At 43.1% G+C, this 17280-nt stretch overlaps 1 protein-coding gene across 1 annotated transcript; it reads right to left on the bottom strand.

Moving 5' to 3' along the window:
* Window positions 1-4392: 4392 nt before the first annotated feature.
* On the bottom strand, window positions 4393-7599 carry LOC102084061 (antimicrobial peptide THP2). The gene is made up of 4 exons (XM_005513637.3): window positions 7427-7599; window positions 6247-6325; window positions 5300-5420; window positions 4393-4624 (listed from the first exon to the last, which is right to left on the bottom strand). Exons 2-4 carry the CDS (start codon window positions 6302-6304, stop codon window positions 4579-4581), a joined length of 225 nt encoding a protein of 74 aa, XP_005513694.2. The 5' UTR covers window positions 6305-6325; window positions 7427-7599; the 3' UTR covers window positions 4393-4578.
* Window positions 7600-17280: the final 9681 nt, after the last annotated feature.

Raw genomic sequence — 17280 nt, 5'->3', positions numbered from 1 at the left:
CCCCCAGCATGTGTTGGTGCATGGGGTTGTTCCTCCCCAGTTGCAGTACATTGCACTTCTCTATGTTGAACATCATGAGGTTCCTGTCAGTCCATTTCATCAGCTTGTTGAGGTCCTTCTGGTCGGCAACACAACTCCTTGGTGTATCAGCCACTCCTCCTAGTTTGGTGTCATCTTCAAGCTTGCTGAGGGTAACCTATAACCTAGTTTACTGATTTCCAGGGAAGAAACAGGATGTCTCCTATTTTTTTCCCATTTGGAGATCAGACGAATAATAGAATCACAGAATCATAGATTAGTTTGGGTTGGAAGGGATCATTAAAGCTCATTTAGTCCAACCTCCTTGCAAAGACATCTTCACCCAGATCGTGTTGCTCAGAGCCCGGTCCAGCCTGGCCTTTAATGTGTCTGGGACTGGGGCATCCATCACCTGTGGTAGATATGAAACCAGCGCCGCTGCTCTCTGTTTTCAAGCACTAACCTCAGCCCTCCCATGAATCAACATGCAAAGCTGTGCTGCAGGCGAATATGTATGTTTGTCTGTGCACAGGTCTGTGTGTGACCAGAATACTTGACAGCGAGCAGCAAGGCCAGGCTGTTCTACTACAGAAGTTCTGACTTCACAGCAATCAGGCAGCTTCAGGTTTAAACCAGGATGGCAGGTCAGCAAGGTGCAAAGCCAGGATCAAAGGTGGCAAATAGCTCAGGCAAGGGCCAGGGAAAAGAAATGGAGCTTAAAAACAGCTCTCAAGTGATGTTTGAGAGAGTTAGAATCCTAGAATTATTTGGTTGGAAAAGACCTTCAAGATCATTGAGTCCAACTGTTAACCTCACACTGGCACTGACCCATGTCCCTAGGAACCTCATCTACACATCTGTTCAACCCTCCAGGGATGGTGACTCCACCACTGCCCTGGGCAGCCTGTTCCAACTCCCGACAGCCCTTTCTGGGAAAAGTTCTGCTTATCACAGCACTTCCTCATGTACCACTGTGACTCAAGTCCACCTAGCAGCTCCATGTGAATCCTGGCTTTGAAAACAGAGACCTAAACCTCTGGAAGGGTGGGATGAGCACAGGACATTCCTATCTGTCATCAGAGAGATGAGCCCTGGACTCGGGGGTTCCATGGTTGGGGGCTTTCCCTAGGAGGGAAAGGATCTTTGTCAAGATGGGAAGTAACTGTATCTGTGCTCTACTTCTTGATAATATGTATGAGTCTACTTTTTGAGTAAGGCAGAAAATGAAATCTTCTTCTGTGCCTTCTGCTTTGTAACTCCACCACTGGGTAGACTTTTGTTGCCAAGTGATCTCCCTGAAGACAAACTTGCAAACACTATGTTAATGTGGAGCGCTTTTGAAAAACAAAGTGAGCATAGAGTCTTCTTCATAGCGAGCGAGAACTGGATTCAGTGAAATGTGGTGGAAGCAATGCCAACAAACAGGAACCTGGCATCTCTGCCAAGTGCTGCTGGAAAGCTGGTGGTGGACGAAGGTGGCCTCCTTTTAAGGAGGAGTCTTCTCCAGAACAACCAGAAACATTTATTATGAACACATATGTTCCTGGATCACAATCATGGAGGCATTTTGTAGGAAGGGTGAGGTCAGCCCATGGGCAGAGAGCAGTCAGTCTAGCTTCAGGTTGACCCCAGATGGGTGGAGGGGAGAAAACACCCTGCTCGCTCCCTGCAGGACTACCCATCTGATCCATGGGACCCCTTTGAGATGCCACCTTGAGAGGGAGCTGGACAGCCAACCTGGGAGATCTATTTCCCACTAAGTTCTACAAAGGTCTACAAAGGTTGCCCATGGGATGAACCCAAGTGTTGATGAGAGCAAGGGAGGTCCCTCCTGGCTGTGTGGTGGGATGTGTCATGGAGCAGCACAGCTGCCAGTAGGGTCTTTGACAAGGAGAGCAGCAGTGTGCTGGAGCAAGATGAGGAGGAGCCTGGGGCTTCCAGGATGGGTAGTGCCCACCCAAGGGACACATTGCCCAGCACACACCTCCATAAGTATCTGCTGCTGCTGGTGTCTGTGGTTGACAAGGACAAGGACCAGGACAGGGGTGACATTTGGCCCTTCATAAAGAGCAACATCCTCTATACTGAGGCCAGAATTTTTGTCGAGGTCAAGTCTCGGAAAACTTCAACAGGAAATTTCAGCTTTTGAATTTTAGAGAAACTTCAACGGTTGGTGGCCACATACCCACCAACTCCTGCCGTGTTGAGAAATAACGATGTTTCCTGTCCTTCACTTCCATGGTGTGCACTTCATTCCCAGACATAACCGTAAAAGGTTATATTGCCAAGCGGTGTCATTTGAGGCAATATTAAGTATTCAAACAAGTTTAGGTAGAATTGCAGGAGGTAAAAGAGGGGCTGAGGCAAGAAGAAATATTTCAATACGAAATATTTTGGGACCTGTGAAGTACATATGTCATATCTTCCACAATATATACCACATGCCAGACGTTTTTTGGGGGATTCAACTCCTCTGACTTAATTTGGGTGGCTACAGAGACAGTGGTGATTGGAGTCCGGTCCCAGTCAATAGCGTCAGGAGAACCAACAGACTGGTAGGGATGGCTTCAGTTGTTTGAATGTTGGCAGTAGTGACATTTCTAGTTCTGTGTGATATTCTGCCTGGTCTCCATGTGCTGTTTTGGAAGAGTCAGGACCTCTTGCAAGTTCTGTCTGTTACAGGACTGTAAAAATCAAAATCTGTAATTTTAAATGTTGTAAAGCAGACCATCTGTGGACCTTTTCTGTAGAGTTAATTAACACCATTGAATGTTGTTTAGTGCAGAAAATCCTACAAGGAACAGCAGGGTAGATGTTACATTTTCATAATGTGCTTGGGCTAAAAGTGAATAGAATGGAATGCAATGGAATGCAATGGAATGCAATGGAATGCAATGGAATGGATTGCAATGGAATGGAATAGAATAGAATAGAATAGAATAGAATAGAATAGAATAGAATAGAATAGAATAGAATAGAATAGAATAGAATAGAATTAGAATAGAATAATCGAAAAACCCTGCTAATCTGCTGGTTAAGGAATAATGAACTATGTTCTCTGTCAGCAAACTCCTTTGTACACTTGCATTTCTCAGCAAAATTTACAGCTTCGGTCATGACAACAACTAAAAGCACCACGATGTTTTCTAGGCACAGATCTTCATTGCTTTGTCTCTCTTCTGGTGTATTTTTTCCCTTCTTAATATGGAAAGCTGGACTTGCTTTCAACCGTAAGTCTCCTATGCATTCTCTTTGCTTTTCTCTTAGCAGTGCCAAATAGAGAGCAAGTCTGCAGCCTACATAAAAGGGAAGAAAAAGTGAAATAAAGACTCAGAGATATTTTTCAAAAATCTGGTCAATCAGCTTTGAACTGCTTTTTGGGGGTGGACGGAATCTAACCTAGCTGTTGTAAATGCACCGAGAAGAGGCATGAAGCATGAGATTTTGCCTGAATGCATGGCCAAATTGCATGTTGGATGTCTCCTCCAGATACCTGAGGAAGATACTTCTTGGATTCTTGAGGAATAATGTTTTGACACTGAGGATGGTGAGAGTCTGGCCCAGGTTGGCCAGAGAGGTGGTGGATGAGCCATCCCTGGAGACATCCCAGGCCAGGCTGGAGGGGGCTCTGAGCAACCTGAGCTGGTGAAGATGTCCCTGCTCGTGGCAGGGGTGGCACTGGGGGAGCTTTGTAGGTCCCTTCCAACCCACAGTATTCTATGATTCTATAAGTCGGATGGGACACCTGAGGATAAATCTGTTCCCTGATAAGAAGTGCGAAGAAACAGCTATAGGACATATAAAAGCTCCAATTTTGGGCAGGCAAACAAAATCCCTCCTGAGCAACATTTCAGAAATGTGTGTATCCCAAAGGAGAACTGAAGGGAGTGGTGAAGGGAGTGGGAGAGGAGCTAATGAGGAGAGACCAGCAGAAGCTGTTCTCCACCTATTATCTTTCATGCATCCTTTCACAGGCAGGAAAAAAGCAAAACTCACATCCCCTGCTGTGAAATTACAGGATAAATAACTTCTGGAGGGAAAAGAACTGGCATAAATTGTTGCACTATTAAAAAAAAGAGGAAGAAAATAGGCCTACATCTTTCCCACGATGCTCATGGGCATCTTCCAGAAGCCAGAACATTGCTGACATTTTAATAGGTGGTGAGGTGTTTGGGTATTTAGCTATTCTTATTTCTCTTTTCCAAATAAAGGTTTTCTGCATAGTAAGGAAAAAAATAAAGGATTTTTTCATCTGAACACATTCCCACAAGAGGAAACACACATTAAATTGTTGCCCTCCAGGGTTTGTTTGTCAAAACCCAGGTAGGATTATCACCCTCATCCCATGCAACGAACACCCATGTTTCAGTGATGTGAATGCTAAGCAACAACAATTTATTCAAGAGGAGCAAAAGCAAAGCAGAATGCATTCAGATTTACTCTACATCATAAAGCTTTTTGCATTAAAAATGAAAGGTTCATGAAGCTTTGCAGGAGGATCCAGTTGTTTTAGCAGGAAGGGTATTCAAAGGAAATTCATAGGTTTAGAAGAAATTTTCATCACTCTTCAATGGAAGGTTCATGAATTTTCTGTAAATTCCATGGCCTGTAGAAAGAAAAAAAGAAAAAAATTCAGATTATTTTTCCGCTTGTATTCCCTCCCTACTCACTCTCAGCCCAAGCATATTTTCCTCTTGGATATAAATACTTTCCAAATGTGTCACATGTAGCCATACTGGGACTGCCCTGTACACTCATACATGTAAGAAGAATTCCTATCGCTTCAGGAAAAGCAGGGAATTAAATTGATATGCCCTGGTATTGGGGTGAATGTATTCATTCCTGAGTGAAATAGAAGGCTAACTTTCAAATGATAATTTCTTTTTACAACACTTGTTGCACATTGTGAAGATCTGTGTTCATCCTGCAGTGTAACCGAATTCCCCTCTGTTCCCCATACAGCCCAACCCTGCAGAAATCAAACCGCAATATTTTGCTGTGGAATGAGATCTGTAAAGGGATCAAAGAGAGGTGGGACAGCACCAGGGTGACATCTCCAACTGTAAATTATCTTTCTTGGTGGTTGATCATGGTGCACATCTCAGGAGAAAGAACACTGTGGAGCTTGACCTACTTCAATGCTTGACTGTCCTCGTGGCAGAATAGTTTTTTTTCCTGATATCCAATCTGAACATTCAGTAGCACCTTGGGGTTAAGGACACAGGCAAAATAGATCTTTCTTCTCGTACTGCAGATAAGCCTTGGTGAATATCAAACTCACGATTTGCAGCAGGAGCGGAACCCAAAACAACTTCCAACTCTGATCAGATGGATGGGACATCTTCCATAGTGACAGGTCCCTCTTCTGCAGAGAAACATCTCCCGCTGAGGTGAAGACAAACCTGTAAAAAGAACAGAAAATTCCCTTCATTCTCATTCTGCAAGGCAGGACAACGAAGTTGCAGTGCCAGGAGGGTCTCCCATGCATTGACCTGCCTTAAGTACCAACTTGCCTTAAGGACTCTTGCCCAGATTTGGCCATGTTGAAAGGCCATGTAAGAGGTGAGGTTACAAAGCAAGTCTACACCTTGCAACGGTGGGATCCTTAGCTCACAATGCATCTAAATGGGTGGCCCAAAAATCCAGGTGGAGAATGATACCCACCTCCTGACTCCTTGTCCTTCACCTTATGGAAAAGGCTCAAGGTCCATAGGCTTTAATATTGTTTCTTATCCAAAAATGGTTGGCCAGGCTTCATTTTCATCTGCATATGCACTGCTGAGTGTGCTGTTATCCAAAGATCATGGCCACCACAGACATCATCTCAGATGTCTAACACCAGAGAGTTTATCACAATCTTTTTAGGAAGACACCAGAAGTGAAAAAAAAATCACTTTTTTTATAAGCAGTCAGAATTTCATAGAATCATAGAATACCCTGAGTTGGAAGGAACCCACAAGTATCATCGAGCCCAACTGTTGTCCCTGCATAGGACAACCCCAAAATTCACACCATGTGTCTGAGGGTGTTGTCCAAATACTTCTTGAATATTGTGAGGCTTAAATTCCTCCACCTTTGAAAGAGTTTCCGTAGGGGACCACAGGCACTGAGCTATTTGACTAACACCTGCTCTGTTTCTGGCAATTTTAACCAGTAGTGGTTAAAATGTGCTGGGAAATTTACTTCAGGTGTGCAAAATCCCCTTCTAGCATCTCTTTTCCATCTTACCTGGAGAAACCTGGAGGGCCAAGAAGAGGAGAGAAAAGAGCAGGTAAAGGATCTTCATGGCTTCGGATTTACTGTGTCACTGTAGGAAAAAGGACCAAGAAAGATCTATGACAGACAGTCCCTGGGATCTACAGTCTTCTGAACTGTACAAATATGCTGTTAATCAAAATCTCATTTATATTGCCTTTTTCTTCAAAAATAACCAGTCAGACCCATATGACATCATGACCACAGTGTGAGCATTTCTGGGAAAAGCAAATATATATAGGGCAACATGCTTCGAGCATATGTGATCATGAAGTTATTTTAATGGTTTGATTGCATGTATTTCTTTCACATTTCTCAAATAGTTCTTAGCCAAAATGCAACTGTGACTTTATTTTTAGTTAAATGTTTCATCTAATAATTTAACAATGCTAAGCAAAATGAGGTCACTGTACAGTCAAAGTTACAAACTTCAGAAAGAAAATGTTCATTTTGCAATGGCAAAATTTATTAAGAAATAACAGCTGAAATCAACTGGCTCAAAATCTTCAGTCTTAGTCTACAGGCAGCAGTTCTAGAATTAAAATGTACAACCAAATCGGCTCCCATTTGATGAATTAAATTTGAAAAGCGAACATGTAATGTCTTCATTGAAAGAGTTAATAATTGAACTAATATCTGCAAAATGGGATAAGACAGCCTAGAAAAAGGCTTGTGGTTAAAAAAGAGGTAGTTAATGTCATATATTGTGGCATTAGAGAATCTTCTATGTTGTGTTAAAATGTATTTCTGCAAATGAAATGGTAGAGAACGGCTCAAAACAGCTTTGAAATTACCATTATTAGTTTAGACAAATTTCTGTATATTTGAAAACATCAGGAGAAACAAGTAGGCAAAGTTAACAATTCTGAAAGTGAAACCAAGTTCTTAACATAGTGACATAGATAAATAATATATATTGTTTTTCATCAAAAAGACCACCAGTTTCTCTGAACACAGCCCTCTCTAAAGTAGCCTGGCCCAGCCAGATTTTTTCCTAGGAGTTAGCAAGCGAAGTATTTTTATCAAAGTATCCTAGGTATTAGCACATATCGAACTATTTATTCAACCTGTGCACATTTTTTAAAATTAACAATTAACCTTTTTTAGTAACCTAGAAGTTTAGGTTAATAATGCAAAAAAACAGAGAAGTTACCAGGTATCAGGTGAGTCCAGAAGCCACACAAGACCTATGCTTGGTCCCTTCTTTCCAGAGGGTTTTGGCTGTGGGGCTGAGAGTCTCTTTTATAATGTGACAACTCCTTTCTCTTCTCAGCAATTACACGCTGAGCCAATCAAAAAATTACCCTTTTTTTTTTTTTTTGGTGGCTTCTAATCCAACCAAAATCAAGCTATTTTTGCTTCCCAGTAGAAAAGTGGGGTTTCTCTCTGAAGTTATTGAAGCTTTTCTTCTGGAAAACGCCAGGTTTTTCACGCAATACCTCTTGTGACACTCCAGTTTGTGTAAGACATGTTAAGCCACTGTGGTCTGTGTCGAACATCTTGGGACATACATTGAACTGTTCCTTCTTAGGGGCAACATGATCCATTGCAATAGGGAGCACCTGCTTGCTCCTCTGCACTCCCAGTTAGTTTATTTTCTGTTCCATGAATGAAGAATTTAAGAGCATAGAAGGGATGTATGAAACTAAAACAAAGGTCCATTGACTTAGTGTTGCACGGCCAGTAAGGATGCCTAATTAAAGAGCATAAAATGTACAGAAATAGGGTGAATGTATCATCATTATGTCCCTGTACACACTTCCAGTTGGTGGAAAACACATCAGATTAGGGAAACTCAGTGACAGACGTTGTCTCTGGACCCTCAGGCTGCAGGACTGTTGACTGAGCATTTTTCCATAACTCCGGCCGATCTTCTTGTACTTCTGGCCTCAAGAGAACCTTCCAAAACCATTTTTGATCTTGGCAATCTTTCATCCTTTGGCCAGCAAAGCTTTGAGTTCCTAATTTATCTTCCTTTTTATCCTTTAGGGGAGAGTTAAATTTCAACCAAAGGTTCAGCCAAGCAAGCATCTCCACATAATACTAAACCTAAGATCGTTACATTTACAATCACACAGTAGCAAAATTCATTCTAATTACTTATGCAACTACATCAAAATTCAAGAACCAAAATATCAGAAGGATGAGAAGCAACAGATGCAAATTACAATAAGGGAAATTCCAGTTACACATAAGTAAAAAAAAGTCTCTCACAATGAGAGTTGTCAGGAACTGGAATGGAGGCCCAGAGAATTTATAGAATCTTGATCCCCATAGAGATATTCAAACTCAACTGAAAAAAAAGCTAAGAAACCTGGTCTGTCTTTGTTCATTCAACAGTAAAATCCAAGCCAAACCAAATCCATGAATCCTTGTAATGAAGATCTGAGGAGCATCAGCACAATCTCTAAGGTCTAGTGATTCCTTCCTATCTCCTGATCTTCTATTGCACCAAGTCACTTGCTGATATACCCAATAACTATCCAAAGACAGCAATACTGAATACTTTTTCAGGTCATATTTTACTTTCCACTTTACTTCAGCCAACAAACATTGTTTACGCAATATTTCAAAATTACACCTGAAGTACATCATAATAGGTTATGATACATTTGCTATTTTGAATGACTAATGTTTCTAATTGACCACTATGTCTGCAAATGACACCATGTCTTACAGATAATTTATTAGCAAAACTAAACTGAAATATTTTAATTTCTTACTAGCTCCTAAGCTTAGTTATTAATATTAGTGGTGTGATTTTTTTTCAGTACTTTGACATTCATTTTTTAAGCATACACAAGTGTACACATGTGCATACATACACAGACATATATGCATGTGAAAACATGCTTATAAATTATTTCCCTTGAAAGCATACCCTGATAATTGAGATATAGATTTTTATTTCCTACATATTTTTATAAGTGAACTTTATTTGCAGTAGGAAAAAATGTTAGTTGCATTTCTGGTGTGTTTAAGAATTTCTGGCCATAAAACAGAAAACAGAGGGAATAAAATTACAAAAGTTGCAGTTACTTCACACCTTGCCAAGAGTTTGCGGTTGGCTTGCCTACCAACTGCTAGTGTTACTCAACCTGATTCCTCAAGGAAACGAAGACACAACGTTAATTTTTACCATGTCCAAAGATCCTACGTGCAAGCAAGGACTTGGCTTTAACATGGGGCATTCTTGACACTGTTGATTATAAATTCTACATTGTCGCTCCCATCGTTTCCAATCAAAATATCTCTGCCTGGAGATGGGTAAGGGAGAAGCAGAGGATGGATGGAGCACTTTTGCTTGTCCAAAGCTCATAACAGTGAGGCAAACCTTATTGAAATTTTGGTTCGTGGCTCTCAGGGTGGAAAACCTTTCCATCCCTACCTGCAGCTCCTGTTCGCAGGAGCATGAGACAGCCAGTGAGTTTTGTATGTCAGGACGGACATATCAGTGTTTTACCCATCACAATTTCAGTGTTTTTCTCCAGTGTCTTTTTCTGGTAGATCTGATTTACGCTAGGGTCACAGTAACACCAGCTACACTTTGCTTCACCCAGGATACCTGGATATGAAAGTGCAAGGGATCCAGCCCAGCTAAGTTGGGCAGCACCTCACAATCGTTTGGCTCTTGACATCTTCTCTATCCAAAACACCATCTACTTTCTCACTATTTTCAATGCAGAGGGACAGGGAGTCTTCATAGGGAGTTTCCTCCTGTTTAAATAATGTGTTTCTTTAGTTTTCTTCTTTTCGCCGAAGTTCAGAAGATGATCCAGTTATGTTTATCTCCACAGCAAGTCTTCACTTTGAATTCTTCAAGTTAGAGTTCATCAATGATGCCACACTCCACCACCCATTTCAGGTCCAGATCACGGAACCTTCTTTGGAGGATGACAAATATTATGACAGGGCCAGAATTTTATTATATGTAATAATACAGTACTTAGAGTCCTGGCACTGGAACCAAAAACGCTGCTCTACCTGGTGCAGGTGGGATACACCATTGAGGGAAGTGTCTTCACAATGGAGAGCAGAGCGTCATGAGTTTCATATCAAGATGTTTGGGTAGTTGTGCCAAGATCACTTCCCAGAGAGGAAGATGATCTTATCTCCATCTTAGGTGTCATATCTAGCACAGCAGATGAAGCAATTAGGAGCAAAAGGGAGAATCTCAAACTCTACCCCTCTCCAAACCCACACATCAAGCCATTAGGAGTCAAAACCATCTCAGTTAGGTGATGTATTTGACTGGGCACTGTTCTGTGCATGTTCAACAACTGCTTCTGAGAAGATAATGACCAAATCACTGTGTTGCACCTTCATAACTTTTGGAAATGTGTTTCCTAATCTCTTTTTTTTTTTTTAATTTCTCCTTCTTTATATCTTTTCTTCTGGTATGTGTCACTGCCAAGGGTTTGATGTTATCCAAAATATACTTAGTTTTTCCTGGCGTGAAGTCCTCTGAGAAGTGAAGTTTCTCAGATGCCTCTAAGTTCTCTGAAGGAAGCATCTGGAGATATCTTGGCATTTTCTACACTGCTAGGCCATGATGGCAAGGAAAAAGAGACAGAAAACATGGATTGTGTCTCTGACACCTCAGTCAAAAATGCCGTAATACCTTCCAAAAGCAGCCTGGAAACTACCAGAATGTGTACTTGCTGGACCATGAAATCGTCACAGAGAGAAGTTAGGTTTCACCTCTGACAATGACACCATGGTCACTGCAGGAATGTTGCAGGAATATGGCTGTTGGGAAGCGGAGGATGAAATGAGCTCCTTTTTCCCTGGGGGTGTAGTGGGGTGCAAGTGGAGAAACATCTCGCTGTAAAAGCCACCAGCCCACCTGTGTGTTACTGCCCATGGTACAAACAGTTCTGTGAAATATCCCCTCCTTCCTTAAAAAAAAAACGCCACTCAAGGTTCAACCATATGGATGTCATCGTAACAGATTTTATTGAAGAGGGGGAAAGAAATAATTTCCACAGCATTGCCTGGTTTTGCAGATGCAGTATTTTGATTCTCCGCAAAGGAAGATTTTTAGAACCTTTTGTTGCAGCAGGAACTGGTGTTAACGGAAGCGAAGGGATTAGGGTAATTCAGAGGCCATTCGGTAGAAGCAGAAAGGATTTCCAAGCAGAATCCAGGGTGTCTTCAGCCCCGTCTCCACCCCCTGCATGGTGAAGAAGAGAGAGTCTCAGGTTACTCACCTATAGGTTTTCTTAGTGAATTCACTAAAAGAGAAACTGGTCTTGTTTTTAACAAAACCAGGACAGGTTCTCATTATTTCACGGCACCAGAGCAGAACCTGCCATGGAATGCAAAGACCCCCTGAGGACCCCCTACGCCAGCAGGTTTGGCATTGGAGAAATGGGACAGGAGGGTGTTTTAGAGGACCTGTGTCTCTAAGATGTTTCTCTGGAGAAAAGATAAAGAGGATGTCAGCATTGCCACAGTTATCCCTGCACTTCTACATACCTTTTGCAACAAGTCAATCCATTACTACATCTTCCAGCCCAGTAAAATGGCCGTCGACATATCCCTGGGATGCAGATTCCGTTTCGGGCTGCACAAGAATTAAATCGCCCAGGAATGTAACGTTGACCTACATGGTGGAAAGCGAACAGTCATTTACCATGAAAGTAGTCAGGAGTGGATGCCGTCTCTCTCCTCTAATTCCTCTCTCTACGTACTTCACCCCTTACCTGCAGCCGCTTGGAGCATCACAAAGAGGACAACCAGGAGCTGGTAAAGGATCCTCATGGCCACAGCTGGGATGTGAATTCCTTGCCTGTAATGAGACCACAACACCAAAATACACTGAATAGAACATCCCCTCCTGACTGGGAGACAAGGAACTGCTTAAAACCTGCCCTGAGCAACCAAACCCAAAGCCTTATAAAACAGGATGGACTTGAATGACGAACAGAGTGAAAATTGCATCCTTGGAGATATTAAACATTTCACCAAATATACATCTAAGCAAACTAACTATCCTCGCTTTGAGCATGAATTTAGACTAGAAATTCCAGGACTGCCTTTCAACCTAAATTATTCTGGGAGTCTATGGTGCTTTGGTGGGTTTTGTTTTTAATGTTGGTCTTACTGCACTGAAAAATTATCTTCCAGACCTGTACAACAGCAGAAAGACCACTGTGGTACTAACATAGACCTGTGACTTATTCACCCTCAACCTACTGTGGTTCACAAAGCGTTCAGAGAACAAGCCAACCATTGTCCATAGGAAAGTCTGAAAGAAACATTTGGATCTCTTGAGCATCAATTAAGGTGACAACTCAGAATGTTACAGGGATTCAGGCAAGATATGTAGTCCAAAATGTAGCCCTGAATGGCTGTGCTGGCCAGATGCCTGTTTCTGTAGGAAGTTGGACATTTCTTAACCAACAAGCCCTCTGTCTCTGATGCCCCAAGTTAAAGTTTCTGCTTCTGTCCACTCCCCTTGGAGGTCACCAAACATGGTTTTCTCCTGCAAGCCCTGCAAACAACCCATGGTTCATAGAATCATAGAATGTCCTGAGTTGGAAAGGACCCACAAGGATCATTGAATCCAACTCCTGTCCCTGCATAGGACAACCAAAAACTCACACTGTGTGAGGGCACTGAGGTTCTGCAGGACCAGACCGAACACAGTCACTGGAGGAATGAGAATGAAGGGGTAAATGAAAGCAGAATACTCATTAGACTTGAGATTAATGAAAGGAAAACAAATGTATAAAGATGAAGAAGTGAGTATGCCTGTCCAGAATCAGACAGAAGAGTTACCAATGGAAGAGGTGGAGGTTCAGCACTGCTGTCCGTCTGCCTTCTCCAGCTGGTGCCCCAGACCCAAACACGACTCTTTATATAAAGGTTTAGGGATGCTGGTGGTGCAGTCTCAGGCCAATGAAAAAAGCCTTTTCCAGCCAAATTTGTCCTGTACTTCAGCATCTTCCAATGAGAAAGGAGGGCCTGCTTTGAGTCTGCTTTCACCACAATGCCCCTGAGCTTTGTGCAACCCATCTTCGACCATCCAAGTTGGTGTAAGATACGTTAAGCCACAGGGTTATGTAAAACACCTGGGAACGTGCAATGACAGCTTCTTTTTGTCCTGCTGGATCCTTATTCTGCCTTTGATACACAGCTTAATTTTCTAATTTGCAGCTGTAACGTGGTTGTTTTTTCCCTTGGTAACATTTTGTCCTTTACATCTCACCTTCTGGTTGTTTCATCTCCATCTCCATGAAAGAATAAACATTGCTTCCTTTTTAGCTGACTAATTACATAGCTAGTAGTTTAGTGCATAATGAGATTCTGAGGTATGAAATGATAACATAAATGCAATCTTTCCAGGAAAATTTTATAATATATCATATTTTTACTTCTAATGCTTCTATGGATTGCTCTTGATTTGTTTTTGTTGTTGTTGTTTCAGTGTCCTTCCTGATATCAACTTTTACTCAATCTTTCTCAGGTTGCCCAGCATCTGGCAGGATAACCAGCACACTTGCCTATCTCATGTATGTTCCTCAAATTCTCTGTAAAATATAAGCAGTTCATTAAGAAGAAATATAATTTCTAGTCCTTCCAGTTCTGACCGACTGCCAGAAGTCACATATTTTCTCTCTATATATATGTGCACGTGTGCTTTTATATGCATATTATGCACAGATCAGTGTAACCTCATCTAGGTGTTCCTGCTCCAGTGGGGGGATTGGACTGGATGAGCTTTCGAGGTCCCTTCCAATTCCTAACATTCTGGGGTTCTGTGATATACAGGTATTTAAATGCTAAATGTTTACTCGTCAAGATTTTACAGTTTCTGAGCCATGAACACGTTTGCTGTTACTCAGACTAAGTCCTTTCTGTGACACAGAGGCAGCAATTCCTATTCCTGAAGCCCTTCTGCTCTAAGTCTGTGCTGTATGAAGAACTCCATCCTCTGTCAGTACATTTTATTGACATTTTATTTCTCATAATCCAGGTGACTTCAGCAAACACTCCCAGGTAGGGAGGATGGGTATCAGATGGATAGGAAGCGCTGCTGAGGCTTTGTCTCCTCTTCCATGGCAGTGACCAATTTGCTGGCCACGTGTTTTTAAATCCCTGTAAGTCCACCAACTCAGCCATAGTACAGAGGAGAAATTATCTGATTTTTATTTTCACAGGGAACACGTTAAAAAAAAAAAATCTCTGAATCTCCAACATGGATTTTATTTGTGAATAAAGTAATGTGAGGAGATTTTTGGCATGGAGAAAATGCAGATCTCCCTGTTGTCAGCATCTATTAGTGAGCAAACCTTTCCTCCAGGTCTGCTTTAGTCTGCCAGCTTTATGTGGTTTTCCAGTTATTATAAACCCCACACAGTCCCTTTCTGTGACAGCAAGAAATGTTCTTTCTTTCCACCTTTCCTTATCTCCCATTCTGACAAGGTGCCTCATCCCTCTTCCTTCGGGACCTTCCAACTCACCTGTGCTACCTCATCTCCTCTGGATCTGTCTCTGCTTATCCCACTTTCTGCTCCAGAAGATTTACACCTCCACAGTATCAACTAAGAGTTGTCCATGAGCTGAGAATCTGAAGTCAAGCTGCTCTCAGCTTGACCACCAGACACTTTGCTGTGCTGCGTCCCACCAGGCAGGAGGTCTGGAGCTGTGGTGCCCTCATCCGGAGGCTGCTGCCTTGCAGCTGGGCATGCAGTCCTCCTCGGTTTAAGAAGGACCAGGAATTACTGGAGGGAGTCCAATGGAGGGCTATGAAAATGCTGAGGGGTCTGGAGTATCTCTGTGATGAGAAGACTGAGAAGGCTGAGGCTGTTGAGCTGGAAAAGAGAAGCTCAGAGGGATGTGATCAATGGGGTCAATATCTCAGGGTGGGTGTCAGAGGATGGACCAGACTCTGTTCAGCGGTGCCCAACACCAGGGTGAGGGGCAACGGGCACAGACTGAAACACAGGAGGCTCCATCTGAACATGAGGAGAAACTTGTTTGCTGGGAGGTGCCAGAGCCTGGCCCAGGCTGCCCAGAGCGGGTGTGGAGTCTCCTTCTCTGAGACATTCAAACCCCCTGGACCCACCTGTGTGATCTGCTCTGGTGACCCTGTGTTAGCAGCTGGGTTGGACTGGATGATCTCCAGAGGTCCCTTCAACTCCAACCAGCCTGGGATTCTGTGATCTGGTGTTTTAAAGGTGAGAGGTGAGGAGGAGCTGTGGATGTACACTAGAGGTCTGACAGCACATGACACAGGTGACATCCCAGCTGTGAGGTGCCTCACGTTTGCATATATCCCCAATTTTTCTTCCCCCCAAAGCATTTTTAGGTGTGCAAAGACAGGATTAACAGAGAGGTTAATTTATTACAGCTCTTAAACCCAGCTTGCTCAGTTCCTCAGCATCCTGGGCCCCACTGTGCAGCTGGGCCGGAGCAGAGCTTAGCAGCAGGTCACAGCGAGCTGAAACCTGGGCTGCAGCAGAAGGCTACAGAGAGTGTAATGGAGAGACAGAACTAAAAGCTGTAGGAAAATAACACTGAATTATTTCCTTCTTTCTTCCTCATACCACGGTGTTTAGTTTTACAAAACATATATAGGTATTCTTGTTCAAATAACAAACTGCAGCCTCGAAGGGACGCTCCCTGCCAAGTTTTAGTGTGACGCAAAGGAGCGGAACTCCCCATCTCTATCTGGGATACTTTATTCATTCTAATTCCAGTTGTTTTTCCCTATTGACAGTTGCACAGCTGTGTCTACCCTTTTCCCTTTGGAAAAGCGTGTGGTTTGAAAAAAGCAACGCAGACTTGCTGGCACAGGGTAGAATGGTAATTTTCTGGATAGGGGTGGTGCTGGAGATGGGAGTTGAGCGGTGTCGGGTTTCATGGATATTAATTAATTGAAATGGTGATGTTAGGCTGGAATAGGAGAGCCCAGGGACTGTCTGATTATGGTTTCTTTATGTAAAGGAAAAGCTAGATTTGCCTTAAAAGAAGCTGGGACCATTCCTGATTTAGGCAACCCAGTACCACAGTGACCCAAAACTTGCATGAGTTGTTGCTGTTCTTGAACTGGGCCATGTGTGTAAAAAGTGCTTAATACCTCCTTGGACTAAAGGAATAGGTGAGACCTAAAATTTTTGTGAAGTTCTAGAGTCCTGAATTTGCCCTTTGCAACAACTGTGTGTATGATACGATGTGCCACTGTAAATAAAAACAAACATGCAACAGAATAGATGTTGCTAGCAGTGTTGCCAGCTTCCCCTGGTGACTGCTGCAATGCTTTATAGACCCTTCTGGACCAGGCCACTGGGAGGACCAGAAACCTTCCTGCCCAGGAGGGATGTCACACTTGAGTGAGAACGAGGATGAGAACAGGCTGTTTCACCAGGACTCTATGTGGATAATTTTAAGAAATCTCAGTGCTGGGAATATCTTCTTCAAGATCAGCTAATAGCTTTATGATGAAAGATTGGACATGAGCCGGCAACGTGTGCTTGCAGCCCAGAGGCCAATTGTATCTTGGGTTGCATCACAAGGAGCGCGGGCAGCAGGTGAAGGGAGGTGATTCTGCCCCTCTGCTCCGCTCTGGTGAGACCCCCCTGCAGTGCTGGTCCAGCTCTGGGTCCTCAGCACAGGGCACACATGGACCTGCTGGAGAGGGGCCAGAGGAGCCACAGAAATGATCCGAGGCTGGAACAGCTCTGCTGGGAGGACACGCTGAGAGAGTTGGGTGTTCAGCTGGAGAAGAGAAGCTCCGGGGAGACCTTAGTGCAGCCTTTCTGTAATTAAAAGGGGTCAAAAAGAAAGATGGGGATGGACTTCTGAGCAGGAACTGTTGTGATAGGACAAGGGGTGATGGTTTGAAACTAAAGGAGGGAGATTCAGGCCAGACATGAGGAAGAAATTGTTGACAATGAGGGTGGTGAGAGCCTGTCCCAGGTTGGGCAGAGAGGTGGTGGATGAACCATCCCTGGAGACATCCCAGGCCAGGCTGGACGGGGCTCTGAGCAACCTGAGCTG

This window comes from Columba livia, chromosome 3 (assembly GCF_036013475.1).
Source record: "Columba livia isolate bColLiv1 breed racing homer chromosome 3, bColLiv1.pat.W.v2, whole genome shotgun sequence".
NCBI lineage: Eukaryota > Metazoa > Chordata > Aves > Columbiformes > Columbidae > Columba > Columba livia.
The sequence above is the reverse complement of the archived record's forward strand: the minus strand, read 5'-3'. Positions and strand labels throughout refer to the sequence as shown.

What these genes read in the sequence shown, in the direction of transcription:
- LOC102084061 (XM_005513637.3), bottom strand. Translation starts at nt 6,304, where the DNA reads ATGAAGATCCTTTACCTGCTCTTTTCTCTCCTCTTCTTGGCCCTCCAG. An exon ending in GGCCCTCCAGGTTTCTCCAG is followed by an intron (nt 5,421 to 6,246) that starts GTAAGATGGAAA and finishes TTCTTTTTACAG; the next exon opens with GTTTGTCTTCACCTCAGCGG. An exon ending in TTCCGCTCCTGCTGCAAATC is followed by an intron (nt 4,625 to 5,299) that starts GTGAGTTTGATA and finishes TTCTTTCTACAG; the next exon opens with GCCATGGAATTTACAGAAAA.